This window comes from Callithrix jacchus, chromosome 8, assembly GCF_049354715.1.
Source record: "Callithrix jacchus isolate 240 chromosome 8, calJac240_pri, whole genome shotgun sequence".
Classification (NCBI taxonomy): domain Eukaryota; kingdom Metazoa; phylum Chordata; class Mammalia; order Primates; family Cebidae; genus Callithrix; species Callithrix jacchus.
Window position 1 is genome coordinate 22,458,929 of NC_133509.1, and position 25,107 is coordinate 22,484,035.

General features: G+C 42.9%; 1 protein-coding gene across 3 annotated transcripts in view; it reads left to right on the forward strand.

The window, feature by feature from the left end:
- The window catches only part of SIN3A (SIN3 transcription regulator family member A), an 87,405-nt gene that overhangs the window by 54,291 nt on the left and 8,007 nt on the right, over positions 1-25,107 (forward strand). For all 3 annotated transcript variants that reach the window (XM_078333724.1, XM_009005282.5, XM_035261796.3), the window contains exons 10-19: positions 1,698-1,816; positions 2,399-2,609; positions 3,240-3,356; positions 6,586-6,824; positions 8,191-8,374; positions 10,508-11,081; positions 13,640-13,809; positions 19,575-19,748; positions 23,591-23,683; positions 24,635-24,729. In XM_078333724.1, coding sequence (XP_078189850.1) covers positions 1,698-1,816; positions 2,399-2,609; positions 3,240-3,356; positions 6,586-6,824; positions 8,191-8,374; positions 10,508-11,081; positions 13,640-13,809; positions 19,575-19,748; positions 23,591-23,683; positions 24,635-24,729 — 1,976 coding nt within the window. The remainder of the gene's footprint in view (positions 1-1,697; positions 1,817-2,398; positions 2,610-3,239; positions 3,357-6,585; positions 6,825-8,190; positions 8,375-10,507; positions 11,082-13,639; positions 13,810-19,574; positions 19,749-23,590; positions 23,684-24,634; positions 24,730-25,107) is intronic.

The window sequence follows — 25,107 nt, forward strand, 5'->3', positions numbered from 1 at the left end:
TGCCTGTAATCCCAGCTACTTGGGAGGCAGAGGCAAGAGAATTGCTTAAACCTGGGAGGTGGAAGTTGTAGTGAGCCAAGATCTCTCCATTGTACTCCAGCCTGGGCAGCAACAGTAAAACTACATCCCCACCAAAAAGAGAGAGAGAGAGAGAGAGAGAGAGAACTAAAGCTTGGGTAACTCTGATATGGTCTGGAGAATCAAGCATATGATAAGGTATACTCCAAGATCTCACTTTTTAAATTGTTAATACGGATTTTTTTTTTTTTTTTTTTTTTGAGACAGTTTTGCTCTTGTTTTCCAGGCTGGAGTACAGTGGCACGATCTTAGCTCACTGCAACCTCCGCCTCCTGGGTTCAGGCGATTCTCCTGCCTCTCGAGTAGCTGGGATCGTAGGCACCTGTCACCACGCCCAACTAATTTTTTGGATTTTTTTTTTTAGTAGAAACGGGGTTTTATGTTGGCTAGGCTGGTCTCAGACTCCCAGCCTCAGGTGATCCACCTGCCTCAGCCTCCCAAAGTGTTGGAATTACAGGCTTGAGCCATTGTGCTCAGCTGGAAAATTTTGGACATACATAAAGAGAATAGTAAAATGATCCCTCATGTACTGACCATCCAGCTTCAGCAGTTTCCAGTCCTAGCCAGTATACTTGTTTTATATATATTCCCACCATTCCAGATTATTTGGAGGCAAATTGCAGATACATTATTTCATCCATAAATATTTTAGTAAGTTTTTTTTTAAATGACTCCTTTTTTTGGCCGGGTACAGTGGCTCACGCCTGTATCCCAGGACTTTGGAAGGCCAAGGCAGGTAGATCCCTCGTGGTCAGGAGTTTGAGACCAGCCTGGCCAATATGGTGAAACCTCATCTTTACTAAAACTACAAAAATTATCTGGGCATAGTAGCCCACGCCTGTAATCCCAGCTACTTGGGAGGCTGAGGCAGAAGAATAGCTTGAACCTGGGAGGCAGAGGTTGCAGTGAGTTGAAATTACACCACTGCACTTTAGCCTGAGTGACAAAGCTGGACTATGCCTAAAAAAAACCTTTTTTTTTTTTTTTTTGGAAACATAATTATTGTCACATCTAAAAAAACTGATTCCTTATCGTCATCAAATATCAGTTTAAATTTCCCTATTTTTATTTTACCTATTTACTTATGAGAAGGCGTCTCGCTCTTTCACTTAGACTGGAATGCAGTGTCATTATTTCTGCTCACTGCAGCCTCTGCCTCCTGGGTTCAAGGGATTTCTCGTGTTTCACTCAGCCACCTGAGTAGCTGGAATTACAGGCATGTGTCGCCACCTGGCTAATTTTTGTATTTTTTTAGTAGAGACAGGGTTTTGCCATGTTAGCAAGGTTGGTCTCCAAGTCCTGGCCTCCAGTGATTCGCTCACCTTGGCCTCCCAAAGCACTGGGATTATAGGCATGAGCCACCACGCCCAGCCACAAATTTCCCAATTTAAAAAAGTAATGGTAGGGCAGCCTGGGCAATATAGTGACCTCGTCTCTATAAAAAATTTAGAAATTAGCTAGACATGGTGACTCGCACCCATAGTCCTAGCTACTTGGGAGGCTGAGGGTGGGAGGCTGCAGTGAGCCAAGATTCCATCACTGCTCTCCATCCTGGGCAACAGAGCAGAGCCCTTTTCAATTCCCCACTTAACTGTTTTTCTTCCCATTGTCTCCATAAGGTTCGAAAGGCTCTTCGGAGTGCAGAAGCCTATGAAAATTTTCTACGCTGTCTTGTTATCTTTAACCAGGAGGTGATTTCTCGTGCTGAGCTTGTGCAACTAGTCTCTCCTTTCCTGGGGTAAGTGAAGTGAGGGGCTTAGCTCTGATGTGTGTTATGGAGGCCAGGTAATATTTGATTTGTGACAGTATGTGATAGGCAAAGTTAATTTACTTGAGGTAAGTTAGTTGACTCAAATGTTAGTGTCAAAAGAGTCTCGAGAAGTCTTCTAGTCCAATTCTAGAGATGAAAAAATAGCAAGGGCAGTAAGCATTTATTGACTGATGTCCAAGACTGGTGGCCTCCTGATCCTCTGACCAGTGCTGGATGTTTATTGAGAAAATCTCTCCCAGAGTTCTGGAATCTTTTCTGTATTTGACAACCTAAGAATTATGTGAACATTAAAGCTATATTTTTGATCAAAAGAATGGCTTGTTATTTTGCCTGGTTTCAGTACAACTCTTTTATCGCCACTTTAATTGATCTGAGGGTATTTTATTAGAAAAAGGGGAAACCAGATGCTCAGAAGCAGTGCTTCTTAGGCAGGAAAGAATTTGTCCCTGGTAGCGGGTTTCTGATCTGACACCAGATGGTGATGGTCATACCTCAGGATAACTGTATCATGCCTCTGATTGCTTGTCGCTTTTTGGTTTGATTCTTCAGAAAATTCCCTGAGTTGTTTAATTGGTTTAAAAACTTTCTGGGCTATAAGGAGTCTGTACATCTGGAAACTTTTCCAAAGGAGCGAGCCACAGAGGGCATTGCCATGGAGATAGATTACGCCTCTTGTAAACGATTGGGCTCCAGCTATCGAGCCCTACCAAAGAGTTACCAGCAGCCCAAGTGTACTGGACGGACTCCTCTCTGTAAAGAGGTAAGGCCTTCCCTAGCAGGGATCACCCCTGGGTCCTCAGCTTTCTCCGGAAGGGAGTGGTAGTACCAAGGATTGAGAAATTATGTGAATGATGAAATTAAGAACCCTTTTAATCCTTTTTAAAAATAAAATGTTTTTTTATTTTTTTTGTTTGTTTTTGAGACAGAGTTTCATTTTGTCACCCAGGCTGGAGTGCAGTGATGTGATCATGGCTTATAGCAGCCTCAACCTCCTGGGCTCAAATTATCCTCCCGGGCTCAAATTATCCTCCCAAGTAGCTGGGACTTAGACACATGCCTCCACATCCAGCTAAAAATATAAAAATAAAAGTTTTTACTTTTGTAAAGGTGGGATCTTGAACTCCTTCTGGGTTCAAGTGATCTTCCTGCTTCATCCTCACCAAGCACTGGAATTACAGGCATGAGCTGCTGCACCCGGCATCATGTTTTCCACTTATATTCAGAACCCTTTCCTTACTAAGACCTTTTTGTAAACTTGCTGAAGGTGAAACGTGTGAAGTAATGTTAGTTGGCTGTTTCTCCCCTAGAGTTTTGTCTTTGAGAATGCTTAATCACCAGAAAGCTTTTTTTAGGCCTTTTTTTTTTTCAGTCTCTCTTCTTCTACCCAAAGGTTTTAAATGATACCTGGGTTTCCTTTCCTTCGTGGTCTGAGGACTCCACCTTTGTGAGTTCCAAGAAGACTCAATATGAAGAACATATTTATCGTTGTGAAGATGAACGCTTTGAGGTACAAGCTTTTTTGGCATTTGAAGTTTGGGGAAATGGGAGATGCTCAGTGAAAGACTATCTTTAATACCTGTCTCTGAGGGGTTGGCTTTTTAAGATGGAAGAGCCAGAGGCTCACATTATTTAAGATCTGTATGTATTGTTACCCCTACCAAGTATCTTGACATGGTTAGCAAACCAGCTCTGTTATGGGAACTGGAATTTTTCTTTCGTGTTTCTGGTATTGATTCCTTCTTTTTTTTTTTTTTTTTTTTTTTGAGACAGTGTCTCATTCTGTTGCCCAGGCTGCAGTGCAGTAGCACGATCATAGTTCATTGCTGCCTCAACTTTTCAGGCTCAAGTGATTCTCCCACTTCAGATCCCCACCCCGACCTGAGTGGCTGGGACACTAAGTGTCTGGGACTACAGGTGTGTGCCACCATGCCTGGCTAATTTTTTTTTTTAAACTTTAAGTTCTGGGATACAGGTGCAGAGCAGGTTTGTTACATAGGTATACATGTGCCATGGTGGTTTGGTGCACCTTTGCTGCACATGCATTAGGTATTTGTCCTAATGTTCTCCCTCCCCTTGTCCCCTATCCCCCAGTGGCTAATTTTTTGTTTGTTATAGAAATAGTGTTTTACTGCACTACCCAGGCTGGTCTCAAACTCTTGGGCTCAAGTGATCATCCCACCCCGACCTCCCAAAGTGCTGGGATTACAGATATGTGCCACCATACCTGGCCTGAAGGATGGTTAAATTAGGGACTTTCTTTTTTTTAAGACAGAGTATTGCTCTGTCATGAAGGCTGGAATGCAGTGGCATGATCTCAGCTCACTGCAACCTCCACCTCACGGGTTCCAGCCATTCTACTGACTCAGCCTCCCAAGTAGCTGGGACTACAGGTGCATGCCACTATACCTGGCTAATTTTTTTGTATTTTTAGTGGAGATGGGTTTCACCATGTTGACCAGGCTGATCTCGACTCCTGACCTCAAGTGACCCACCCGCCTTGGCCTCCCAAAGTGGTGGGATTACAAGCTGGAGCCACTGTGCCTGTCGCAGGGACTTTATTTTGAAGCAGTTGGGAAGAGTGGAGGTAGTAGAGGGCCTCATACCACTATATCAGGAGCAAGACTACTGAAAGTAGGCTCAAAATCCCTAGTGTGTCTATATGTCTAGTTTACATTATCATTATCAAAAATGGAAGTCTAGTTTCTAAAGAGGTAAAATGACATGTATCCTATTTAGTGTGTCTGTTACATTAAATTGACTGGCTGTGCTTATTTGTGTGGACAGGTATCTTGCTAGTGTTTTTTTTTTTTTTTTTTAATACTCTTAGCTCTTTGCCAGTTTTCCCTTGTCACACTTGCTTCAGCTGTTTCTGGTGTGTTTTTAATGAACAGCCACATGCTGCCTCACCACTGGCAGGTGGTTGGCCATCTTTGCCCCAGCATTTATAAGGAGTTGCAGCTATTTGCAGAAAACTAAATCATGACAGATTTTAACTTCCATAGGAGTATTACCAAACTAAAGAAGACATTTCTTTGTTATTTATATTTAGTAGGGTTAGCTGATGAGTTAGGAGAGCTTGGCATCTGTTTTTGACAGAATGTTCCCATCCTTTCTCAACTGGTATGCCTGCAAATGAGAGGCAGCCTCATTTCTCATTTGTGACTACAAGGGCAAAGATGAAAGAAGTGTGGGGTGTCCATGTGTTTAAGATTTGATGGGGTGGGCTAGTTTGAAGGAACATGCTTTACCAATCATAAATAGGTTAGTAATGCTTCAGTACAGACAATTCCCACATTTGAGTGACTTGTAAAACCATTGGGTTTAATTTCTAATCATTCTACGTGTACGTTGGTGTTTAGCAGGGGATTTGGCGTGTCTGAATCACAGGGGACCCAGGCCAAGGGATTGCCACCATCATGAATGTTGCCAGTTACTAGAAGGAAAAGAAAGCCCAGAAAGATCTCTTACCTTTAAATGCTCCAGCCTAGAAGTAATAAACATTACTTTTACTCAACTCATAACAAATCATTTGCCAGAACTAGTTACATGACCCTATTCATTCATAAGGGAGCCAGGAAATTTAGTCCCTTTTTGTCTGTATTTGGAGAGCAAGAGGGGCCAGAACTATTGACAAAATGACTACCAGAGTCTCAAAACAAGAAAACGTAGGGAACAATTCTGCAAACATTTGGCTGTAGGTTCTTGAGACTGCTCATTTACTTCTTTTTTTTCTTCTTCTTTGATACGGAGTCTAGCTCTGTCACCAGGCTGGAGTGCAGTGGTGTGATCTCAGCTCACTGTCGCCTCTGCCTCCCAGGTTCAAGTGATTCTCCTGCCTCAGCCTCCCGAGTAGCTGGATTTACAGGCACGCGCCACCATGCCCAACTAATTTTTGTATTTTGAGATGGGTTTTACCATGTTGGCCAGGATCGTCTTAATCTCCTAACCTCATAATCCACCAACCTTGGCCTCCCAAAGTACTCGGATTACAGACGTGAGCCACCGCACCTGGCCCATTTACTTCATTTTCTGTTTCTCATTTAAAGAACCTTATTTTATGCTAGGGAAAAACTAGAATCAAAGGTTGCCAGGAGTTCAATAAGAATTTAAATGATTACCCACAGATGCAACAGCAAACTCCTTAGGGTATGATAGTCACTGCTTTTACTATTACTGGATGCAGAACAAGGCTATTGAATATTTAAGTATTTGAATATATTTAAATATTTCAAGTTAAACCTAAAAACTCTCAAGACAGAGGTCTTTTGGGATTGTTTTGATGATGTTTGTTCATAATGGATCTTAGCAATTCAGGAAAGTTCAGAGAAACGTATCAGTAAAGTCATCTCCTGTTAGGTTCCTCTGGTGCAAGATCAGTAGTCCTAAGCAAGGCACACACTGGTGGTGATGGAGGTAATAACTACCATGTATCCAACTTAATCCTATGGTTCTTTTTTTTTTCTGCTTTGTAGACTACTGACTCAGTCCTATGGTTCTTAAAGTGCCATGCATTGTGCTAAATACTTTATGTAGATTATATCATTTAATCCAAAAAGAAGCTTATTAGAGTAATAGGTGCTGTTATCCCTATTTTACTGGTAAGGAAACAGCCTTATGCAGCTAGTAAGGCAGAACCAGGATTCAAATCCAAGGAGTTCAACTCCCTACCTTATTCGTCTAACCACTATATTCTATTCTGATTTGGGTCCTAAGCATACCTTTGTCTTCCTCTTCAGCTTGATGTAGTTTTAGAAACCAATCTGGCAACAATCCGGGTTCTGGAAGCAATACAGAAGAAGCTTTCCCGCTTGTCTGCTGAGGAACAAGCCAAATTTCGCTTGGACAACACCCTTGGGGGCACATCAGAAGTCATCCATAGAAAAGCACTCCAGAGGATATATGCTGATAAAGCAGCTGACATCATTGATGGTCTGAGAAAGAATCCTTCCATCGCTGTCCCAATTGTCCTTAAAAGGTACCTGAGCAAATGTGCCCTCGGTGCTTTAGTGTACTTCACTACTGTGTCAGTGTCCCACTAAATAAGGCTCTTGTTTTCAACCTGGTTGTCCCATGAGACCGCTCTTTCTCCCCAGCCCTGGTTGTTGGAATTTACATGCAGAGTGGAACTTCTTTTGGGGGTTCTTTGTGACCAACGTTAGAGAACAAATCTTGTAGGTTCATGGTGGAAGGCTCTGTGTATATGTTTGAGGGAGTATTTTAAAATACAGAAAAGAAAAGATAATTGCCACCCATGTTCCTGCCACTCAGGATTAACTTAAAATCTTTTTTATTTTTAATTAATTTTTTTTTTTTTTTTTGAGACAAGGTCTCCACTTTTTGACCCAGGCTGGAATGCAGTGGTGTGAACACAGCTCACTGCAGCCTTGACTTCCCAGGCTCAAGTGATCCTCCTACCTCAGGGTAGGAGGGATCTGGGACTACAGGCCTGCGCCACCACATACCCAGCTAATTGTTAATTTTGTTAAATACAGACAGGGTCTTGCTATGTTTCCCAGGCTGACCTCTAACTCCTGGGCTCGAGCAATCCTCCTGCTTTGGCCTCCCCAAAGTGCTGGGATTATAGCACAGGCCACAGTATGCCCAGCCCTATGTCATTCTTGACCACACTGAATCCTTTGCTGTGAGCTTGGTTCTCTCTAAGTATCATCTGGTAAAAATTAATTCTTGTTTGCTGCATTGTTGACAAATACCCAGATTTTATTTGTCCTTCATCTTTCCCTCAAGAGCTGGCACAGATTGATGGTTTCTTTTTGCCTGTAACATTTAACTCTGGCTTTTGAGATGTTGATTATTCTTCCATTTTAGTGCTGTTTTTTTGGTCTTAGTCTGTTGTCTTCTGGGTTATTAAAATCAGTTCTGGTCAGAACTTTCCAGACTGTATCCAGAGGAACATTACTGTGCACGTTCTCTGCTCTTGGACTTCTATGTCTTCATTAGCATTGTGAACATTTTGCAAAATCCTGCAGCAAAGAAACATGTTTAACTTTATTTTTGCTGGCAAAAGAAGAGAACTGTTTTTTTCAAGGAAGACTTCCTTAAATCTCAAAGGTATTCCTTGGAATGCTGTTTGATAAGTAACTGTTCTAGGGAAATTATTTGACTGAGATAAATCATTTCCCCAAAATAAGTCTTGGATGAGTAATTTCCTCATGAAACAGAGTTCAAGACAGATTTGATAACATTCATCCTAAGTTGCCAATAATTTTGACAGACCTAATATAGCTTTAACTTTTCTTGAAATAAAGTAAACCTGGCAGATTTCTTTGTTCTAAACCCTCTGAATTCCCATATGTTGTTTCCATCCCTTCCCACTTCACTAGGTTGAAGATGAAAGAGGAAGAATGGCGAGAAGCTCAGAGAGGCTTTAACAAAGTATGGCGAGAACAAAATGAGAAATACTACTTGAAGTCTCTGGACCACCAGGGTATCAACTTTAAACAGAATGACACCAAGGTCCTGAGGTCTAAGAGCTTACTCAATGAGATTGAGAGTATCTACGATGAGGTGAGCTGGGGTTTTCTACATCTGTAGGAGGACTCTAGTCTGTTTAGCACAGCTTTGATTTCTGGAAATTACCTTCGTTAAATGAAGGTGAGACTCTCTAAGACCTGTTGATTCTTGCTTCATAGCTGTCATAGCCTTTTCTATTCCTCATTCTACCATTTTAAATCTAAACTTTATACCTAAGCTGTTTGACTAGTTTCCTAGTTTACTATCCTCGTTTCAACTTATACCTCCTGCCTCCATTCTCCACTTCTCCCACTGCCTATTTCCCTCAATACCTTGTATTCATACAGTCCCATCTCTCCCTACAGCTTCAGAACTTGTCATTGACCACCAAACTCTTTGTTATCCTTGTTGCATGCCTGCCAAGACTATAAACAGTATTGGGAGCTAGGATCAGAGATGAAATGTGGGCTCAATTTTAGGAGATGGATAGAAACATAAACCAGTGCAATTGGGAATTCCTGGAGCGGGGTGATCCTAAATTTAAAAAATAGTAAAAGAAGCTCTTATATAAACTTAATCAGGCTGGGCACAGTACTGGGCTAATGCCTGTAATCCCAGCCCTTTGGGAGGCCGAGGCAGGTGGATCACCTGAGGCGAGGAGTTTGAGACCAGCCTGACCAACATGGCAAAACTCCATCTCTACTAAAAATACAAAAATTAGCCAGGCTTGGTGGTATGTGCTTGTAGTCCCAGCTACTCGAGAGGCTGAGGTGGAAAAATGCTTGAACTCAGGAGACAGAGGTTGCAGTGAGCTGAAATGATGCCACACTGCATTCCAATGTGGGTGACAAAGTGAGACTCTGTCTCAAAATGAATAATAAAATAAATAAATTTAATCATCCATATTTTGCTGATGTTACTTTGTCACCCTTCATACCCCCACCCCAGAAGTATAGGAAATTCTAGACCTCATATTGTATCTTCTATGTAAATACTAATCCAGAAGTTTAAAAGTTAGTCCTGCTGGGTGTAGTGGCTCATGCCTGTGATCCCATCATTTTGGGAGGCTGAGGTGGGCAGATCCCTTGAAGCCAGGAGTTCAAAACCAGTTTGGCTGAAATGGTGAAACCTCATTTATACTAAAAGTACAAAAATAAGGCTGGGCATGATGACCCACACCTGTAATCCCAGCACTTTGGGAGGCCAAGGCAGGAGGATCACCTGAGGTCAGGAGTTCGAAACCAGGTGGACCAACATGGAGAAACCCTGTCTCTACTGAAAAATACAAAATTAGCCGGGGCGTGGTGGCTCATGGGCTGTAATCCCAGCTCCTCAGGAGGCTGAGGCAGGAGAATTGCTTGAACTCAGGAAGCGGAGGTTGTGGTGAGCCGAGATTGCACCATTGCACTCCAGCCTGGGTGACAGAACAAAACTGTATCTCAAAAAAAAAAAAAAAATTAGCTGGGCGTGGTGGCACACATCTATAATCCCAGCTATTCAGGAGGCTGAAGAATGGGAATGGCTTGAACCTGGGAAGTGGAAGTTACAGTGAGCCAAGATTGCTCCACTGTACTCCAGCCTGGAGACAGAGTAAGACCCTGTCAAAAAAAAAAGAAAGAAGGAAAGATGATGGTCCCAATTCTGTCACACTCTCCCTGTAAGTCATCGGGGTATACAAGGTACCTGTATTTTGACATCAAACAATGTCTCTGTCATTACCTGTTTGTTTCTGGAATGAGGGACAAAAATTCAGGTCCTGAGTTTTGTTTTTGTCTTGAGACACTCTCACTCTGTTGACCAAACTGGAGTGCAGTGGTACCATCTCGGCTCACTGCAATCTTCGCCTCAGGGGTTCAAGTGATTCTCCTGCCTTAGCATCCTGAGTAGCTGGGATTACAGGTACCAGCCACCATGTTCAGCTAATTTTGGAATTTTTAGTAGAGATGTGGTTTCACCATGTTGGCCAGGCTGATCTCAAACTCCTGACCTCAAGTGATCACCCTCCTTGGCCTTCCAAAGTGCTGGGATTATAGGTTGAGCCACCGCTTCTAGCCCCAGGTCCTAAGTTATTGATTAGAAAAATATAGACACTATGGTGGATAATGGGATGTATGGCTGGTGTGGTCTCTTAGGCATGTTGTTGCTGTAGACATCTCACAGAATACTTTCATGTCTCTGTCCCGTCAGAGGCAAGAGCAGGCTACGGAAGAGAATGCTGGTGTACCTGTTGGGCCCCACCTCTCACTTGCATATGAAGACAAACAAATACTGGAAGATGCTGCTGCTCTGATTATCCATCATGTGAAGAGGCAGACAGGCATTCAGAAGGAGGACAAATATAAGATAAAGCAAATCATGCATCATTTTATTCCAGATTTGCTCTTTGCCCAGAGAGGTGATCTTTCGGATGTGGAGGAAGAGGAAGAAGAAGAGATGGATATAGATGAAGCCACAGGGGCAGCTAAGAAGCACAATGGTGTTGGGGGCAGTCCCCCTAAGTCCAAGTTACTGTTCAGTAACACAGCAGCTCAAAAATTAAGAGGAATGGATGAAGTATACAACCTCTTCTATGTCAATAACAACTGGTATATTTTTATGCGACTGCACCAGATTCTCTGCCTGAGGCTGCTACGGATCTGTTCCCAAGCTGAACGGCAAATTGAAGAAGAAAACCGAGAGAGAGAATGGGAACGGGAAGTGCTGGGCATAAAGCGAGACAAGAGTGACAGCCCTGCCATTCAGCTACGTCTCAAAGAACCTAGTGAGTGCTTAGACCTCTGATTTACAGAGGATATGTGAGGTTGAGGACCTTAGAGCCACCTGGACTCGGGACTGCTTCATTTATTAATAGTGCCCAGGCCTTAGAGTCTGTGTAGGGTTCAGATCGTGGCTCTGCAGTTTACTGGTTGTGTTACCTTAGTTAAACTCTCTGAACCTGTTTATCTTCAAAATGGAGGTGCTAGTTGCTTTGTGGCATTGCTTTGTGCAAACTATCCTATCCAGGGCTTAGATCATGGACATTTGGTCACTGATTGGTATTGGGGGCACACCAGGGAAGGGGATATCACAGTTAATTTCCCAAATGGCACATTTCTGGGTTACTACCAGCTGTTTCAAAGTACAGACAGGGACTAAAATGTCACAGTCCATTTCTATCCAGGACAGAACAGAAATTCCTAGTGCTTAAAACAGAATTTTCTCTGTTTGGGCAGGACTTCTGTTTAACCAGTGGGGTTTATGGCTCCTTCCTAATATGTAGAAATAGTTTATGGAAAGAGGACTGGAACTCAAGAGGTGATGAGACATGGAGAATAGGCAGAACAGGGGTGAAGATGTAGAACTGAGGAAAAGGAAGTGAGTGAGGGTTCAGGGTGCTGTCACGTGCTTTGTGTAATTTTGTGCTGCCTGCTTCCAGTTCACTTCATAAATTAGGTACTTGAGCTATGAGCCAAAAGCTTTTTCATGAAGCATTTCTTCTGGGCTCTTAAGGAAATCGCCAATCTGAGGAGTGTATCACTTTTTTAAAGTGTTGCTGATGTAGGAAACCCAGATATGGCCCTAGCCTCTATCTGTTGAAGAGCTAATGACAAGGAAGTTAATTCTAAAAGCTTTTATCTGGACTAGTACTAGCTTGAAAGATAGAAATTTTAGACCTAATTGTGGTGATTCCACCTACTCGGGTAGAAATTAGAAATAAAATGGCCTGTTCCTGGCTTGACCACTGACTTAACCTGGTTTGAGGCTTACATAATGTTGTCTTGTGTGGTAATGCCAACCCTCACACTTATAGCTTGTTTGGGCAAGTATGTGGTTTAGACTCAAAGCTTTATTCTGGCATAAAGGCAGTTTTCATAGCAGTGATATATTTTGGCATCTATAGCCCATACCCATTTTATGGGCCTGAGCAATATGATACTCTGTGATGAAATTCAACCCAGTTGTTTCAGTCAACTTTTTATTAAAGTGCAGTGTATAGGCCGGGTGCAATGGCTCACACCTGTAATCCCAGCACTTTGGGAGGCCAAGGTGGGAGGATCACTTGAGGCCAGGAGTGTTGAGACCAGCCTGGTTAATAGTGAGACCCCCATCTCTACCCCCCCAAAAAAAGTGCAACATATATATGTATACAAATCAGAATTGTGCAGCTCAGTGAGATTTTACAGACTAGATATCCATGTTCAAGAAATGAAACATGGCTGGGCACGGTGGCTTATGCCTGTAATCTCAGCACTTTCGGAGGCTGAGGCGGGTTGATGACAAGGTCAGGAGTTCAAGACCAGCCTGACCAACATGGTGAAACCCCCGTCTCTACTAAATACAAAAATTAGCCAGGCATGGCGGTGGCCATCTGTAACCCAGCTACTCAGGAGACTGAGGCAGGAGAATTACTTGAACCCGAGAGGCGGAGGTTGCAGTGAGCCAAGATCACACCACTACACTCCAGCCTGGGTGACAGGGTAAAACTCCATCTTAAAAAAAAAAGAAAGAAAGAGACATAACCAGTACTCCAATAATCAATCCTTTTGCCACTTTCTTGATTTCTGACACTCTAACACTGGCGATTAGATTTGTCTATTTTTGAACTTTATATATAAATGGGTCTTTAGTAAGCTAACAGTAGAATTATTTAACATTCCTTGTGCCCTCTGCTAGTTGCCAAATGTCTCTAACAACTGATGAGATTTATTCTAGCTAGTGGTTGAAATGATTCATGTGCAGCAAGTAGAGATGATTTAATGCAATTTGTGAAATACAATGTTGCGAATCCATTTTTAAACAAAAGGACTTTGACAAATGCAGATGACTTCATTATTCATAAAGGATTTAATTTGCACTCCTGTTTTTCTGTTCCCAAGAGATTTCCCAGTGCTGGAGTATGGCTCTGTCTGCCTTTTCTCATCTGTACTTTATGCTTCATTGAAATAGCTTTATGAGCAAGTGACCCATGTGAGGAATTCTCTTGTGCAGTCTGGGAGAGCAGGTTCGTCTCAGCAGGGGAGCCAACAACTCTTTGAAGGACTGGCTTCCCTAGGATATTTTCATCTCCGGCAGTACCATAAAGAAGTTTCTAGCATGGTCAGTCAGAATATTAGAAGCCACTGTTAAAGTTGCAGAGTCACTCTCTGATAGACAGTGCTGGTGACTGTAGTCACCTGTCGGAATTCATGTCTGTTTACGATGGAATGAGTGAGCACGTTTTAAATACCTAGTGTTCGTACTTTCAAATACCATTTAGGCCAGCTGTGGGATTTGCCCTGGACTCGATCCCTAGTCTTTTCTTAGCAGGGTAAGCCCTCACCTATCCCATCTCTCCCACAGTGGATGTTGATGTAGAAGATTATTACCCAGCTTTCCTGGACATGGTGCGGAGCCTGCTGGATGGCAACATAGACTCATCACAGTATGAAGATTCGCTGAGAGAGATGTTCACCATTCATGCCTACATTGCCTTTACCATGGACAAACTGATCCAGAGCATTGTCAGACAGGTGAGGGCATGGTGGAGGCTAGGGTGAGTGACTGAAGAAGTTCTTACCTAGAGATGGGCCAGGCAAAAAAAAAGCAAGGAAAAGGAAAGGCAACTTGGTTATATAACAGTGTTTTATCGGTTGGGCACGGTGGCTCACGCCTGTAATCCCAGCACTTTGGAAGGCTGAGTTGGGAGGAACACAGGGTCAGGAGTTCAAGACCAGCCTGGCCAATATGATGAAACCCCGTCTCTACTAAAAGTACAAAAATTAGCCAGGTATGGTGGTGGGCACCTGTAGTCCGAGCTACTCAGGAGGCTGAGGCAGGGGAATCGCTTGAACCCAGGAGGCGGAGGTTGCAGTGAGCTGAGATCGTGCCACTGCACTCCAGTCTGGGTGACAAAGTGAGACAATGTCTCAAAAAAAAAAAAACCACACAGAAAACAGTGTTTATGAACTTGGGTTGCTGAAGAGAGGAGTGGAGGTGACTGTGATGCCTGATTTCTCAAGTTAACAAAGTTGCAGTGTATGAGCCTACCTACCCTGTATCTTTTCTTGCTGGCCACCTGTACAGTGCAGTGATCCTGACCCCAGCTTCCTGCCCAACATGTCTATCTCTTCCCTTGTCTGCCATGGGCAGGCACACAGTGTGAGAATTGCCTGTTCCATAGATGCTGGTAAGTTTTTTTTTCAAATAGAGATAGGGTGTCACTGTGTTGCCCAGGCTGGTCTTGAACTCCTGGTCTCAAGTGATTCTTCTGTCTTGGCCTCCTAAAGTGCTGGGATTATAGATAGGAGCCACTGCATCCGGTCAAGGTGTTGGTAACTCTTATGTACTTCATTGTTTAATTTTTGAAATTCTTTTTATAAGAAAAGGTTCACATAACATCTTTTAGAATACTCTGCCACCTCACTCATCTGTGGTTCCCTCTGAACCACCGTGCCCGGTTTGTGATTGATTTTGTGTGTCCTTTCTGTGGCACCCCGGGAACCTGTAAATATGTTGTTCTTTACAATAAGGATATAAAAAATAGCTTGTAACGGATAGTCACGTTTCTACTTCTTGGACTTGATTTCTGAACTCCCAGAGAGTTTGTTGGTTAACTGCTTTTTTCTTTTTTTGGAGACCCAGCTTTACTGCTGATTTATTCCAAGTCCCCAACAGGGCTTCGTTCTACCTTTTCAACATCCTGTTCTGTGGCTCCCTTAGCTGTGTTTGCCCATATGCTGAAGAGCTGGGCATTGATGTAGGCCATGTGAAGACTGGCAAATACCTTAAAGTTCTTACGGATGTCTCCGACTTTGTCCTTCCTGCAGGCGTTCTGTATGGGCATTGGTCCTGTCAGCTGGGTGGCTGAGAGTTTTTCAGCAGAACTGTTTCCCTTCTTGGGGGCTGAGGGCTTCCTGGGGAAGAGGATGAGCTTGGAGTCATACTCCCTCAGGTGCTGAACATTGGCCTGCAGGGACATGGTGGACTTACTCCGCTGTCTTGTGGATGCTGGTCACCCTTAACTCTTCTAAGCTGAATCCCCTGCCAGCTTGTACTTGGTGTGATACCTCACTGTGGGGCACCTTACCACGGGCCAAATGGGTCCAGATGCAGGGTGCAGGGCAATGCAGTGTGCTTGAATCTGCAGATCTTCTGGGCTGGCTGGTTGAGCCACATGGCGTGGGCCACTGCGATTCCTTGTGGAAGCAGTGCTTTAGGATCGTGCTGTTCCAGCTGGGGGCACAGTGGCTACCTACAGCCCTCTTCCATAGAAGAGCTCAGCAGAAAGGCAGTGAACTACTTAAGTGAAAACTTGTAACAAGAAAATTCTAATTCTAGAGTCCACACTGCCACTGTAGAAGGAAAGAGCTTGTTCCTTAGTGTTCTCTTGGTTTAAAATATTGAATCCTTTGCAATGTACCCATGCTTTTCCCTTGGTTTTCGAATGGTGCATGCCTCTGCACTTCTCCTGCATATGTACTCAGGATTGAGGAAGAGCCCTTCATATAACTGAACCTTAACATCTGGGGGAAAGTTGTTCAGATCGTTGTTGCCTGTGAGTTGAAGAAGTTATTAGGCCTTCCCATAAGGGTTCTGGTTGGTAATTGGCAGAAATCATTAGATGGATACATAGTCACCCATAGTCATACTGTTTCAAACTAACCTTTGTTAACTTCCCTGAAATGTATGTAAAATACAGACTCCAGTTACCCTGAGCTTATGTTTCTGATAACATGTTTGTTGCTGCTTCAGCTCGGAACAAAGTCTTTCATACCACCAGCATAGCTTAAGAAAAACTCCAATGAAACTGACTTTTAATAATTCTGAGCTTGGTTTTTGAAACAATAGATAACAGTTACTTTAAGCATCTGGTTTTGATTTTGAATCAGTAATACATACTGTCTCCACACCCCCCACCTTTTTTTAATGGAAACAGGTTTCATCCAGAGAAACCCCAAAACGGTGACTTTTTTTTTTTTTTTTAACACAGGATCTCTGTTGCCCAGGCTGAAGTACAGAGGTATAATCTCAGCTCACTGCAGCCTTGACCTTCCACCTTAGCCTCCCAAGTTGCTGGGGTCAAAGGCACCACCACACCAGCTAATTTATTGTATTTTTTGTAGAGATGGAGTTTTAACCATGTTTCCCAGGCTGGCCTCAAACTTACGGACTCAAGCGGTCCACCCACTTCAGCCTCCCAAAGTGCTGTGATTATAGGCATGAGCCACTGTGCCCAGCCTACAGTGACTTTTTAAAATATGCATTCAAGCTTCTCATCTTAACTCCTTTAATTGGAGATATCTCTTCTCTCATTCTCTTCATCTTTGGTGTTCCCTCAGAGTTCACTGCTGACTAGATGTACAACATGTATTTCAAAGTCAAGGCTGGGCATGGTGGCTCATGCCTGGAATTCCAGCACTTTGGGAGTCCACGGCGGGCAGATCTCTTTAGTCCAGGAGTTCGAGACCAGCCTGGGCAACATGGCAAAACCCCGTTTGTATTGAAAATACAAACGTTAGCCGAGCATGGTGACTCATGCCTGTAGTCCCAGCTACTCGGGAGGCTGAGGTGGGAGGATCGCCTGAGCCCAGGAAGTTGAGACTGCAGTGAGCTGTGATCACGCCATTGCACTCCAGCCATGTCAAGCCAGTACATTTATCTTACCTATTCTAGGCTGGTTAAGAGGGATTTATATTAAGAATACAGTAGGCAATCTCATAGACACCTAAGTACAGAACTCAAAATATGACCACACCATGGAAAGACTGGGCTGGGAGGTTGTTTTTCTCTCCTGCATGCCATCACTCTGGACTTAGGCTCCATGTTTGTGCTTCGCTCTACAGATGGACGTTGGCACATGCTCCTGGCTTGTCCAGCCTCCGAGTCTTTGAGTTACCCTGGTAGTACCCCTGGTCCCAGTGTGTTACTGGACCTTTCCATACAGATGCTCCTCTGCAAAAAGTCTATCCAACACTCTGTGTCATTTTCAGTTAGGAGGATAGAGAATCTGATCTGCCTAGTAGTGGGGGTAGAGTTCCCTAGTTGTCCCTGTATTTGTAGTGCTGCCCTTTACAAAGATTCGAGGAGGGGCGGGATATCCAAAAAGAGGGTGTGGGTGGGGAATCAGTAATACAGTCTATTTCTACAAGAAAGTATAAAGTAGAGGCGGTGGCTCACACCGGTAATCCCAGCACTTTGGGAGGCCAAGGCAGGCAGATCATTTGAGCTCAGGAATTCAAGACCAGACTGGGCAACATGGCAAAACCCTGTGTCTTCTGAAAATACAGCTATTCAGAATTTCTTCTGAAATTCCAGCTACTCAGGAGGCTGAGGTGGGAGGATTGCTTGAGCCTAGGAAGTTGAGGCTGCAGTGAGCGGAGATAATAATGCCACTGCACTCCAGCCAGGGTGACAGAGTGAGATCCTGTCTCAAGAAAGCATAAAGTGAAAGTATCTATATGTCTGGTTGAAGTCATGCTTTCCATATATCTTTTTCCTGTTTTGCCTTTTTTTCTCTGAAAAAAACTATATCTTAAGCATTTCCTCATGTTATCAAGTACTCAATAAGCATTATTTTAATGGTTTTATCAGAAGCCATTATCTGAACTCATTGTCATTTATCCATCGCAGTTGCTGGAGTACTGCCCTTCCTGCCATACCCAGTCACCCTTCTGACCTTGCTTTGTGTCCATTTATCTAATACACATACTGGTCATTTAGGACTTAAAGTTAAGCATAAATAGTTATCATGGTTCCTAACACTTCAAAAAGAATGTATTTTTCTAAAAATAGAATGATTTGGTGGTTATGATCATTTTAAAGTAAAAGATACTAAATTAATGTTTTGCTTTCTTGTATCTATTTTTCATTTCTGTCATTTTGATGGGTATAGTTTCATTTGGGAGGATATTTATTTCAATATAGAAATAGCATATGACATAATGATGGGAACTCTGAGAGGTTCAACTTTCTAGTCATTAGATAGCTTACTAAGATTGTCACAAAAGCTACTGATACTCAATCATGATTGGCTTGTATTGACATGAGTTAGCATGATGTACAACTTACGTACTATACTTTCTGTCAGAGAAAAATAGGTGCTGTGCTTGGAAAAGTATTGGGCTAGGAGTCAGGAAGCTTGACTGTTAGTCCCAACCCTGCTTCTTCAGCTGAGCACTCCTAGGCAATAATTCAGCAGCTATTTCTCAAATACCTAATGAGTTTCAGGCTTTGTAGTTGAGCTGGGAATATAGACATAGATATTATATTCAACATTCTCCAAGGCTCCCCTCCTCACCCCAGCTCACAGTGAACTTTGCAGTGCCACTGTCTCAGCTCACTGCAACCTCCACCTCCTAGGTTCAAGCAATTCTCCTGCCCCAGTCTCTGGAGTAGCTGGGATTATAGGCACCTACCACTACACCCGGATAATTTGTGTATTTTTAGTAGAGATGGGGTTTTGCCATGTTGGCCAGGCTGGTTTCAAACTCCTGACCTCAGGTGATCCACCCACCTTGGCCTCCCAAAGTTACTGGGATTACAGGTGTAAGCCACTGTGCCCAGCCATCCCTCTTTATGCATTGTGTAAATTTGTCTCCTAACAGGCCCCAACTCTCTCTCCAGCCTGCTTCCCAGGGCAGTTGTGAGGATCAAATGAGAAAGAATATGTATGAAAGCAAATTGTAAATGATTTTAAAATGCAACAAAAATATGACCTGTAGAAAATTATTTAAAGATACTTAGAATTTCAAATATATAGTACAATTAACCTGAGCGCTCTGGTTTTTATTTTAAATAGATATGAAAGTTTTACCATGAACCACTGATATGGTTGAAAATCTTGGCTTGATTATTCTTCAAGAAAATGATACAGTGGTTTGTGAGATTAATTTTCTTTTTTTTATTTAGACTGACTCTTGCTTTTGCCAGATTGGAGTGCAGTGGTGTGATCTTGGCTCACTGCAACCTCTACCTCCTGGGTTCAAATGATTCTCTTGCCTCAGCCTCCCGAGTAGCTGGGACTGACTACAGGTGCATGCCACCACACCCAGCCAATTTTTGTATTTTAAAGAGACGAGGTTTCACCATGTTGGCCAGGATGGTCTCCATCTCTTGACCTTGTGATCCACCTGCCTTGGCATCCCAAAGAGCTGGGATTACAGGCATGAGCCACTGTGCCCAGCCAAAAAAACCTTTTTTTTTGAGTTGAGTGACTGGATCAGTTAAAGGAATGTTGACTGTATGATGGAGAAATGTTTTCTGTGTTCACTAACAGCTTGCCTTTGTTTGATTCCAGCTGCAGCATATCGTGAGTGATGAGATCTGTGTGCAGGTGACTGACCTTTACCTGGCAGAAAATAATAACGGGGCCACCGGAGGCCAGCTGAACACACAGAACTCAAGGAGCCTCCTGGAGTCAACGTATCAGCGGAAAGCCGAGCAGCTAATGTCAGATGAGAATTGCTTTAAGGTGAGAGTTGCTCATGTAGTCAAAGACCTTGCTCGTGACAATGTAAGTTGTTAGGATTTTCTGAACCAGAAGTTAAAGCTGGGGTACTTTGACCCATGATTCTACTCATGGAACTTTTTACGGTTCCTAATGAATTCACCAGAGAAATACAAAGTGGAAATAACTATCTTCCTGGACAATCTACTTTGTTTCTTTCCTGCCTTAAAAAAAAAAAAAAGGTTATACATGATTTTTACAATTTTGTATTCTTCTTTTTCTCTGGACATTTTTCAGAGTATGCTTTGTAAGTATTATGGTTAGAAAAATGTTGGTATATGAAATCCATGGTTATGGTCATTACAGAAAAGAAAACATGGGCCTGGCACACATGGCTGACACTTGTAATCCCAGCATTCTGGGAGGCCGAGGTGGGTGGATCACTTGAGACCAGCTTAGGCAACATGGCAAAACCCTATCTCTGCAAAAAATACAAGAATGCAAAGATTAGCCAGGCATGGTAGTGTGCACCTGTAGTCTTAGCTACTCAGGAAAATAAAGTGGAAGGATCATTTGAGCCTGGGAAGTTGAGGCTGTAGTGAGCTCTGAACGCATCACTGCACCCCAGCCTGCTCTGTCCCAAAAAAATGAAACAGAAAAAGTCACCTTAGAATTCTTTCCTGAAATTATCGTTGATGACATTTCTAAACTTCTCTATGCTTTAGTATATAAATGGTCTTTAACTTTTTGTTTGTTTGTTTGTTTGTTTGTTTGTTTGTTTTTAAGACAGGGTCACACTCTGTCGCCCAGGCTGTAGTGTAGCGGTGTGGTCTTGACTCATTGCAACCTCTGCCTCCTGGGTTCAAGTGATTCTTATCCATCAGCCACCCTAGTAGCTGGGATTACAGGCATGTACCACCATGCCCAGCTAAGTTTTGTATTTTTAGTAGAGAGGTGGTTTTGCCATGTTGGCCAGGCTGGTCTCAAACTTTTGGCCTCAAGTGATCTGCCTGCCTCAGCCTCCCAAAGTGCTGGGATTAACATGTGTGAGCCACTGCATTTGACCGGAAATGGTCGTTAACATATTTTTGCTCAATTAGCAACACTTCTGGATCTTCAATGTCTTTTTTATGGCTATTTGATACTCACTTTATAGAGAATTAATGCCTGTATTGTTGGACGTTTAGGTTGTTTCCAGTTTCACCATTATACTGGATAATTATAAAAGCAAATAGTTGGAAACAACCTAGATGTCCAACTCACTATGGGGATTGGTTAATGACATGCTGTTACGAATACTGGAGAAATATTTTGCAATTCTTAAAAATAAATTATAAATTGTAAAAATTCAGAGTCTACCCCCACCCCAAAATCTATTTTGGAAATAACTGTGTATTTGTGTATATATTATGTTGTCAAATTATAAGCTTTACTAGCAGAGAGGAATTTTTTTTTTTTTTTTGAGATGGAGTTTCACTCTTGTTGCCCAGGCTGGAGTGTGATGGCATGATCTCAGCTCACCGCAACCTCCGCCTCCCAGGTTCAAGCGATTCTCCTGCCTCAGCCTCCTGAGTAGCTGGGATTACAGGCATGTGCCACCATGCCCAGCTATTACTGTATTTTTAGTAAAAATGGAGTTTCTCCATGTTGGTCAGGTTGGTCTCGAACTCTCGAACTCAGGTGATCTGCCTGCCTTAGCCTCCCAAAGTGCTGGGATTACAGGCGTGAGCCGCTGCACCCAGTTGGAATTTTTAAAACTTTAACAGAACACTGAGCTAGATCTAGCTTCTGGCTTTGCGTATTTATTGACTGGTGGTGTGCTTTAAGAAACCAGAACTCTGAATTTCAGTTTTCTCCTGTATCAAATGAAGGAGATTGAAATATGAAGTTCTCAAGTTTTAGGCTCTAATCTTCTCCATGTGATTCTGATAGCTACCTTGTCTGCAGAAAGCCTTTAGGATAAGGGCACTGAGAATCTCGGGGTTCTAAAAGGAGAGAGCCATGTGCCATCACCATTGAGTGTTGTTTTGTGTAAAACACAGTTTGTTAGCCTCTATTGGTGTGTTGCTTTTAAGAATGGATTTTTTTTAATCACCCAAATAATATTAGTAGAACTCAGAATTTCAAAAACTTCATATAAATTGGTGCCATTTATAACAACACTTTTCTTGTTTTGTTCTTTTTTTGAGACAGGGTCTCACTCTGTTGCCCAGGCTGGAGTGCAGTGGTGACAAAATGGCTCACCCAGGAGCCCTCTGCCTCCTGGGCTCTAGCAGTTCTCCCCCTCCCAAGTAGCTAGGACCACAGGTGTGAGCCACCACACCTGGCTAATTTGTGTATTTTTAGTAGAGATGGAACTTTGCCATGTTGCCCCCAGGCTGGTCTCAAACTCCTGGAATGAAGTGATCTACCTGTCTTAGCCTCCTCAAAGTGCTGGGGTTTCAGTCATGAGCCATCACACCTGGTCCAATACTTCTTAGTACGTTTTTTTTGTGTTTGTTCCTTATTCTAAGGTATATGAAGCCTTTTTTTTTTTTGAAACATTATTGCACTTTATTGCCCAGATTGGGGTGCAATGGTGCGATCTCAGGTCATTGTAACTTCTGCCTCCCAGTTTCATGCAATTCTCGTGCTTCAGTGTCCCGAGTAGCTGGGATTACAGGTGCACACCACCACGCCCAGCTAATTTTCTGTATTTTTAATAGAGACAAGGTTTTGTCACGTTGTTTAGGCTGGTCTCGAATTCCTGAGCTCAGGCAATCCACCCGCCTCAGCCTCCCAAAGTACTAGGATTACAGGCATGAGCCACCAAGCCCAGCCGTTTATTGTAGTATTAATGCAAGTAATTGGTTTTTGTTGTTTGATTTTTTTTTTTTTTTGAGATGGAGTCACGCTCTGTTGTCAGGATGGAATACAGTGGCACAATCTCAGCTCACTGCACCCTTTGCCTCCTGGGTTCAAGCAATTCTCCTGCCTCAACCTCCTGAGTAGCTGGGACTACAGGCACGCACCGCCATACCCAGCTAGTTTTTGTATTCTTAGTAGAAACAGGGTTTCATCATGTTGGCCAGGCTGGTCTTGAACTCTTGACCTCATGATCTGCCCGCCTTGACCTCCCAAAGTGCTGGGATTACAGGCATGAGCCACGGTACATGTTGATGTTTTTTTTGAGATGGAGTTTAGCTCTTCTTGCCCAGGCTGGAGTCTAATGGCTCAATTCAGCTCACTCCAACCTCTGCCTCCCGTGTTCAAGGGGTTCTCCTGCCTCAGCCTCCTGAGTAGCTGGGACTATAGGTATGCACCACCACGCTTGGCTAATTCTTGTATTTTTTTAGTAGAGATGGAGTTTCAACATGGTAGCCAGGGTGGTCTCCAACTCTTGACCTCAGGTGATCCACCCACCTTGGCCTCCCAAAGTGCTGGGATTACAGGCGTGAGCCACTGTGCCCAGCCCCTTAATTTTTTAAACAGTGTCAACTCGTTTCCATCTTTGTATTACATCCTAGAAGTGGGACTATCCATGGACAGAGCATTGACATTTTGTGGTTCTGGCTACATGTGCCGTATTTCTTTCTGACAAGCAAAATATTTGTTTTGTAAAACATTCTTAGTGGCATTGATTATTATTTTAGCGAATTCTAGAAGTTTGAAACGTGAAATGGTGCTTTCTGCTTTAACATATTTATTTTACTTGTAGTAAGTGCAAACTTACCTTTATCACTGGCCTCCCAAGATTAAGTATCTTCCTAATTTCTTCAATTGGAGCAAAGTTTACTAAGTTTATTGACTCTGCGCCTCCTGTTCCTTGAGAAGATGTATTGCTGTAGAGATACTCTTTTGTTTACGCTTAGGTTTCTTATTTGCAGCTTATGTTTATTCAAAGCCAAGGGCAGGTCCAGCTGACTATTGAGCTTCTGGACACAGAAGAGGAGAATTCGGATGACCCTGTGGAAGCAGAGGTATGAGCAAGTACATCACAGAGCCCAGTTGCCAAGCAGAGCTGGCGTGTCCTGAGATTCTGTCCAGTGACCCTGTCTGCCAAAAGACCAAGGCACCTTAGGCCTGTTGAAGGGTGCCTGGGATGCATGGATGCTTAAAGTACAAGTCAGTGCTTCACTGCACCAAGTGATGCATGGATGACCTGGATGCTTAAAGTACGAGTCAATCCAGCCATGTCTTCAGCTGAAGAGAAGGGCTGCCTGGTTATAGATGTTAACCTCACCTTCACTTAGTAAAGCTATCTCCTCTAAGGAAGTCTTATGGTTGGCAGCTTTCCTGTTTTTTTTCCTAAAGTGTAAAAACCAACAAATGAGGTACCATCTTTTTCATGTCATCTTGATTCTTTGGGTCATGTTTACTTTTTATTGAACCAATAAAGCCCAGAGTTCTCAACCCCTGAGTACACAGAAGTGATTATCATAGTTGGCTCTGCCAGATAATGTAAATGGAAGAGCCAGGCCATATGTATGATGATGGGGGGGACATGTGGGATGACTTGTTTGGTGGGAACATTGGCTTATCGCCAGATCTTTTTTTTTTTTAAATGAGATGTCAGAAATCTAGATTGTAATATAAGGGATACTTTCAGACATTTGCCACTATAATATAAATTTTGTTGTTTAACAAAATCCTCTGCAGGGAAATGAAACTTGTCAGTGAGCCAGCTTCTACCTCTTTACGACTTCTGATAACCTTAGCATCTCAGAGAAATTTAGCAGTATTGCTGGCTAACAGAATTTTTAATCTGTGTTTCAGTACTTAGTAACAATCATGTAATTATAGAAAGGGACTTTTAAAATCTTGAAATCTATGAATTTGTACTGTAGTCATGGAATTTACTAGAATACCTGATGTGTTAGGAGCTGTTTTGTGATTTTCTTCCATCTCTTATTTTGTGTTTGCCATCTTAGCGCTGGTCAGACTATGTGGAGCGATATATGAATTCTGATACTACCTCGCCTGAGCTTCGTGAACATCTAGCACAGAAACCAGTATTTCTTCCAAGGTGAGTGAGCCTTGTCACCTGTCAGCAGTCTGTACTTATATATGGTTGAGAAATGGAGAGTTAGATGACTTTCACATTATTGTTTTTCATGTTTTATTCATTTATTTTATCTGCCGAGGATGCTAAGTCAAGGTTTATGTGGCTGTCACAACATAGGCTTACCTGGAGCATGTGTCAGAGTATCTGGGAGGTGAGAGTTTTAGGGAATCAACAATAACCTCCTTACTCTCAGAAAGAAAGCAGGTTGTCAGCATAAGCTGTATAGTTTGTACACATAGTTTAGGTACGTTGAGATGCCTACATGAATTAGGAAATGGTAGAACATTACCCAAAATCCAAGATCCTAGCTCCTAGCCAAGAGCCAACTTTTATATGCAG